This window comes from Penaeus monodon, unplaced genomic scaffold (genome assembly GCF_015228065.2).
Source record: "Penaeus monodon isolate SGIC_2016 unplaced genomic scaffold, NSTDA_Pmon_1 PmonScaffold_442, whole genome shotgun sequence".
Taxonomy (NCBI): Eukaryota; Metazoa; Arthropoda; class Malacostraca; order Decapoda; family Penaeidae; genus Penaeus; species Penaeus monodon.
The window spans coordinates 2,759-10,000 of NW_023659242.1; the positions used below are offsets into that span (position 1 = coordinate 2,759).

The 7,242-nt window shown below is 46.9% G+C and overlaps 1 protein-coding gene across 1 annotated transcript; it reads right to left on the reverse strand.

Moving 5' to 3' along the window:
- Positions 1–3,856: 3,856 nt before the first annotated feature.
- Positions 3,857–4,616, reverse strand: LOC119570915. The gene is made up of 3 exons (XM_037918463.1): positions 4,263–4,616; positions 4,062–4,204; positions 3,857–3,977 (listed from the first exon to the last, which is right to left on the reverse strand). Exons 1-3 carry the CDS (start codon positions 4,614–4,616, stop codon positions 3,857–3,859), a joined length of 618 nt encoding a protein of 205 aa, XP_037774391.1.
- Positions 4,617–7,242: the final 2,626 nt, after the last annotated feature.

Here is a 7,242-nt window from a genome sequence, read left to right on the forward strand (position 1 = left end):
CCATGTCTGTGCTCACTGGACAGCGGGCTCCCCTCGTTCCCTGCACACTTACACAGCGCTCGTGTACTTAAGCCGCAGAGCCCGAAACGAGATCGGCATTCCCCGATCCTCTAGCAGAACAGACAACAGCAGCAGCACCACAAGGACTGCCCAGTCCTTAGCTGACTGGGGAGCCTCCCGGCTCCCCCGTTCATCTCCGACTTCACCACTAACATGAAGCCATACCTGTGGGCACTCACACCCACAACAAACACTCCCCAAAGAGATAAGACACCAGTAACCCCAAGTAGTAGATGACCAACTATCATCTACTATAAGGTGATGAGATGAAAGTATTTAAAAGTGGGGATGTGAGGGCTGTGGCAAATGGGAGGTTAAACTTTAATTTAAGAAATTAAAAGGTCACAACAAACCAAAAGAAAACAACAAACTATGTTTAAAAACAGAATGATGGAACAAAAACTGAACAAAACAAGGGATAGGGGAAGGGGAAAGGTGAAAATGAAGTAGGAGGCAGCTTGAAAGGATGCAGCCAAGCCTAAAAAACTGCATCCACTTCTTTGTCCCTTGCCAAAGAAAAAAGATCATCTGTTTAGTATTGGCGATGTGGAAATTTTAATCATGATGGGTATGTGGTCTGAACCAGCGTTCGGACCGGGTTGTAGGTGTGTGTGGTTGGCAAGTGCTGCCCTGTTCCCTAAAACGAGATAAGGGCGGCCCTTTCCTCTGGGTGTGTATGAGGTGAAGAAGTCGGGTCCTATGTAGTGGAGTCTTTTGGTTTATGCTTTAAGATTTTTAATATATTACGTTAGCTGTTGATGCGGCAGATAATGTGAAATAATCAATCAATCTTTTGGTTTCAAAAATAGAAAAGAGTTGCCTACTGTGTGCATTGGTAGTGCTGTGGTGTAGTGTTGCTGTGATGTAGCGTTGATATCTCCAGCAAAGAAGACTGGGAGGTTTGTATAATGGAATAATTTGTTGATGTCTGCAAGAGGCCAATTAGTGTTTGGTTTTATATAGACAGTGGAAAGGATAATGGGGCCCTGTGGGGTGAATAACCTGTCTGCCATGAAGTCAGGGGGTTGAATGAGAGGGTGAGAATCACATGCATGACCGTGGATTTTATGAGGATACAGGACCCCATTTATAATACGTGCCCTGACTGCCTGGATGTGTAACCATAGTGCCAAATTCTATAGCCATTGGTGATGGATATAGAATTCAGTAGGACCACATCAGGGCGTTCTTGTTCTAGAAAGTCGTAAAAAATATTACAAATCGAAAAAAAATCCTTACATTTGCTTGAACGATCGTTAGCATGCCACTCAGGGTATAGCCCTTTTACCTGAGTTTACCTTGCGTGGCGTTACCTGGGAATCGGCGGACCAATTACCAATACTTCCGCGCTGCAAGAGCAAAGGTCGAGCTTTGATACCTAGTTTGGAAGAGTCAAATCGCTCTCTTTTGCCAGCCACATCAAAGACTGGTACGTAGGGGCCCTGAAAGCCCTTGTGGAAACAGCCTCCGTGCCAGCCCAGACATACCCAGGATTGACTTCTCGGTAGCACGGAGCGCAAGGAGTTTCATTTATTTCGCCGTAGTTTTGTGTATTGTGGCTTTTAACCATGAGAATAATGAGGAAAGAATACCAAGTAATCATGAGTTAAGGCATGGGAAAAAGAAAAAGACCAGAGTACCATAATTATGCTAGTGAAAGAGCAGGCAGTGGAGGACGGTCGCGGGTTTTACAAATTTCGAACGGAGGTGTTTTTATTATGACTAATTGCATCTATGAAACCTCACACACACCACACACACACACACACACACACACACACACACACACACACACAATCAATATTATTATTCATATGTACGTGTCTATGAAATACATATGTATGTAGGTATGTGTATATATTCATATTTTTATATATATATTTACCTATCTATATGTATTTATACATATCCATACCTACATGTATATATATATACACACATATATATATATATATATAATATATATATATATATATATATTATATATATATATATATATATATGTATATATATATATATATATATATATATATATATACTACACACACACACACACACATATATATATATATATATATATATATATATATATATAATATATATATATATATATATATATATATATATATATATATATGTCACAGGGAGTGGACTTAGAATGGGTCCAGAATGAGTCTAGGGCTTCCAACACCTTGGGGTAATGATTGACCGGACCCTCTCCTTTAAAAATGGAGCTTGGTTGACCGAAACAAAGCAAGACTGTCAATGAAGCAGCCAGGATCATTCTGGGTACCCCAAGGTGGGCAAAGGCCCTCAAACTCCTCATGGAGGCAAATCTTTTCCCCTGTAGGTTTTAGGTAAACACTACGGTTAGTCAAATTTATTTGCGGAGCTCACAATGGTGTTCGGTGGTCAGAGCCTAGCCGATGAGTGTGTGTTGATTCTGGACTCTGCGGCTTAAATGGCCCAGCCGTGATGTATACTCTCTAGTCAGGTCTTCGCGTTGATTGGCAGGGGCCAGATCGCCAAACATCAAGAGCCTGCTCTACGTGTGTGGAAGCTCGTCGCGAGGTGGTCACCACAGCGCTCCCCTTCCAGTGAAGCGGTCGCGAAATGAACGAAAAGGCCCTCATAGGGCGGGCAGAGGGTTAGCTTTGTGGTGTTGCCTGGCGAAGACATGTGAGCAGTCTTGAAGGCCGCATGGTAAGTGAATGTCTCGCTGCCGTGAAGTCGAGTGGGACAGGAGCGGATGCAGGCAGCTGTTTTCTGAAATATCCCGGGTCCTGGTCTCCAGAGCTAACTATGAAGTCCACAGGGAGGGCTATGGTGGTTCCATAAACCATCTCGGCAGCGGTGCACTGAAGATCCTGCTTGAAAGAGGTTCGTATGTGCAGGAGTTCTAAAGGCAACTGGTCCACCCAGTAACGAGTGGAGGATAAGCTGTGAGGGCCTCCTTCAATTGTTGGTGTGCGCTTTGAGGTATTTCTGTCAGTTAGCCTGGAGAGGGAAGTGTCCTGTTGCTGTTCCCTGCGAACTAGATGGTAGTTGATTGGGTTGTTGTTGGCACTTACCAGGCTATCGATTCTCTGGATAGGGCGTCCATGGCCTGGTTGTTGGTGCCTCGAATGTGCCGTATGTCATTGGTGAACTGGGCCACGAAACCAGATGTCTTTCTTCACGTGGGGACTGACGGCGGCTTCTGTTGTGCAGGGTGAAGGTGAGGGGCTTGTGATCCGTCCAGATGTGGAAGTCTTTGCCCTCGATGTATGTCTGGAAGTGCTTGATGGCAGTGTAGACTGCAAGGAGTTCTTTGCTCAAGGCACTGTATCGATTTTGCTGAGGACTGAGAGTCTGCAAAAAGAAAGGCAGGAACTGCCAACCATTACCTGGATCTTGCTGCAGAATGGCTCCCATGGCGGTGTCCGAGGCGTCAACGGCTATATTGAGCCTTGCCCCCTGTTGCGGGTGGTTGAGGAGGGTCACCGATGCTAAAGTATCTTTGCTGATTTCGAAAGCTTTGGTCGCCTCGGGTCCAGGTAATGTCTCTGCCGCGTCCTGATGGGATGAGGAGGCTTTGTAGGGGAGCCAGTAGAGATGTACACCTGGGAATGAACCTCCTGAAGAAATTTATCATACCGAGGTACTTCCAAAGCTGTCTCTTGGTTGTTGGTCTAGGGAACTGCCTGATGCTGCTGACCTTTTTCTGAGCCGGGGTGATGCCATCCATGGTAACTGTGTGACCTAAGAAAGTAAGAGAGGTGACTCCGAAAAGACTCTTACCAGGACTGATGATGACTCAGGCTTTCTGCAGGCGGCCGAAGAGGGCGTAGAGGTGCTTTTTGTGCTCCTCACACATGCTGCTAGCAATGAGTATGTAATCGATGTAGACGAAAACACCCTGTAGTCCACCCTGTAGTCTATGAAATGTTGGAAGGTCTGGGCAGCGTTGCGGAGGCCTAATGGCATTCGTAGAAATTCGTATAGGCCGAAGGGGTGGTTACAACTGTCTTTGGGATGTCCTCCTCAGTGATGGGAATCTGATGGTATGCTCTGATGAGGTCAATTTTGGAGAAAATAATGCACCCTGAGAGTCTGCATGTGAAGGAGTGGAGGTGTGGGAGAGGATAGTGATCCAGTGTGGTAACTGTGTTGAGACGGTGATAATCACCACAAGGGCGCCAGTCGCCGTCTTTCTTTCATACGAGGTGCAGGGGGGATGCCCACTGGCTGCTGAAAGGGCATATGATTCTGGGCTCCCTCATGTGCTCAAACTCTGCCTTGGCGATGCGGAAACGGTCTGGTGCAAGGGGCATGTAACGAGAGTAAACCAGTGGCCCACTCATGACAATGTGGTGTGTGACAGTGTGTGGCGGTGTCGTTGCCACGTTGATAGGTTTTGTCAGTGCTGGGAAGTCACAAAGCATAGCTCTATAGGTGCACTGGTTGGGTAGCACCATGTAGATGTGAGGGGCGCGTACAAGGGCCGACGAGGCAAGGGTGCGGGCCCCTGACTGGTGTATAAGAGAACTCCCGTTTAAGGTCCACTGTGAATCCATGGTGTGCAAGGAAGTCTGCTCCCAGGATTGGTTGCTGTATGTCAGCGACCAGGAAAACCCATGTCAGCTTCGAGTGCGGGGCGCCGCACAGTATACGTTGATAGGAGAGCAGTTAGCAGCCTCCAATGTGTGAGAAGCAGAGAGATCGGCGCTATTAGTTCCCGTGGTGCCCGTTTTCCGGCCAGGAACAAGGGGGCTCGCACTGACGCGCCCGGGTGCCGAATCTAGAATGATAAAAACAGTAGCTACCTGGAGTTGGGGACCGGCGGTGACTGTAGCTTTGACGGTGCTGAGGCGTGTAGTCTCGTCCGAGGTCACGGTTGGCACGGGGCGATGCGGGGTTGCGGAGGCGGAACCTGGGAGGCGGTGGGCTGCGAGCTGTCCAATGGTGGTTGTGAGTTTGGCAACCTGTGTCAACCTGTGTCAGGGTTAAAGACGGGGTAGTGGAGACCGTTGAAACTTGGATGCATAGCCAGGATTTCATCAGCTTTAGAGGCTACTTGTTCATGGGAGTTCTAAAGCCAGTAGCATGCTGGCAAATGCTGGAGGAACATCAGGCGCAGGATATCGGGAGGCAGGTGTGTGTTGGACGATGGTGCGTTGGATGTGTCTGAGTATCTCTGAGGGAGTATGGCCATCTGGTGACACTGTCGTGAAGAGAGCATGCAACCCATTTCGTGGGGAGGACGCCACTCCCTGCAGGATTGCTTCCTCGAGGAGTTTGTAAGTGTTGTACTCGGGGTTATTGATGAAATTGCTGAAGGAGAGAAGGAGGTCAGGTGAGAGATTTGTCACCAGTATCCAATATTTGGTGATTGGAGATTTGATGTTGTGTAGAAAGAACTCCTGTTCCACCTGCAAGAACCATTCAGGAAGGCAAGCAATGGTGCAGGTAGGCAGTGGCTTTAGGGAGGCTACTGGACTCTTACCTCCGGGGGTCAACAGTGTAGGTTTTGGGTAAACACGGTTAGTCAAATTAGTTCTTTATTTGAGGAGCTCACAATGGTGTTCGGTGGTCAGAGCCTATCTGATGATGTGCGTTGATTCTGGGTTCCACAGCTTAATGGCCCAGCCGTGATGTATACTCTCTGGTCAGGTCTTCGCGGTGATTGGTGGGGCCAGATCGCCAAACGTCAAGAGCCTGCTCCACCGTGTGCGGAAGCTCGTTGCGAGGTGGTCACCACACCCCCTAGAATCACGAACTAATCTAATGGCAGCTCAATTCTTTTCAAGGTCATCCAAGCTGCCAGAAACACAAATATAAGACAAAAAATACTTAGACGTCTAGAACCGACCACAAGCTATTTGCAAACAACTCCTGGCTGTCTCACAGAGCCAGTGTTGATACACTATCAGTCTCAGAGAACAACTACTTGCCAAGGGCATGCCCCACTATGGGCACAAACCTTGATTGAGTTCTCTGTTATGAGCTTGTCAAGGGGAAAGAACCAATACACCATGCATAGTCTAAAGGCAGAAGCTGAGAGGGTCATTGCAGCCATCACTCTCCGGGTAGTAGAACCTACTTCATGGATGGATCAGTCGATCACTTAAACCACACTGCAGGCACGGCTTTGCAGCAAGGGATGCCACACAATCCATGAGGATAGCCCACACGCCCCTGAGGAAGGACACGTGGTCATACATACAGCCTACAGGGCAGCCACTGACTGTACAGCAAAGCTCACCCAAAGACAACATCTACCTCCTCCTGACCACTGTCCTCACCATAGCACAGAGGTAGAAGAATAATCATAAACTGGGTCCCTAGGCACATAGGCATTAGAGGGAATGAGCTTGTTGACAGACTAGCTGACATTGGCAGGGGTATGCCCCCAAATCTCATGATCATAAAACCGAGCCGAAAAATCTTAAGGCAGAAGTGTAATGCCACACCTCGTGCCTCCCTCCTGCAGCTTCACAGAGAGAAAACGGGATCCTCCCCCTCGGCCAATAGTACTCAAACGCCACAGGCTATGAGCCACTGGCACTCTATGAAGCAATCAGTAGAAGTAATTCTTTACAGAATCAGACTAGGTTACCATTGCGCATGGCAGATCATAGAGACAATTGACCATGCAGAAAGGTGTTGCATGCACTGTGGCGAGCCAAACACCATGTTGGTACATTACTTACAAAATTGTGAGCACATACAATTTCTAAGACATGGACCACCCACAATAGCCGTCGGGCTGGTAATGAGATTATGCCGCATGCTTACACCATGGCGGCAGGAGCACCTGGGTCACACAAGGCAACAAAGTATAGCGCACTCATTATATATATATATATATATATATATATATATATATATATATATATATATATATATATGTATATGTATATATATATATATATATACATATATATATATATATATATATATATATATATAATAATATATATATATATATATATATATATATATATATATATATATAATATATATATACATATACATATATATGTGGGGACGCAGTGGCCGAATGGTTAGAGCGTCGGACTCAAGACTGTCACGACGGTAATCTGAGTTCGAGGGGTTCGAGTCACCGGCCGGCGCGTTGTTTCCCTTGGGCAAGGAACTTCACCTCGATTGCCTGCCTAGCCACTGGGTGGCTAAGCCAGC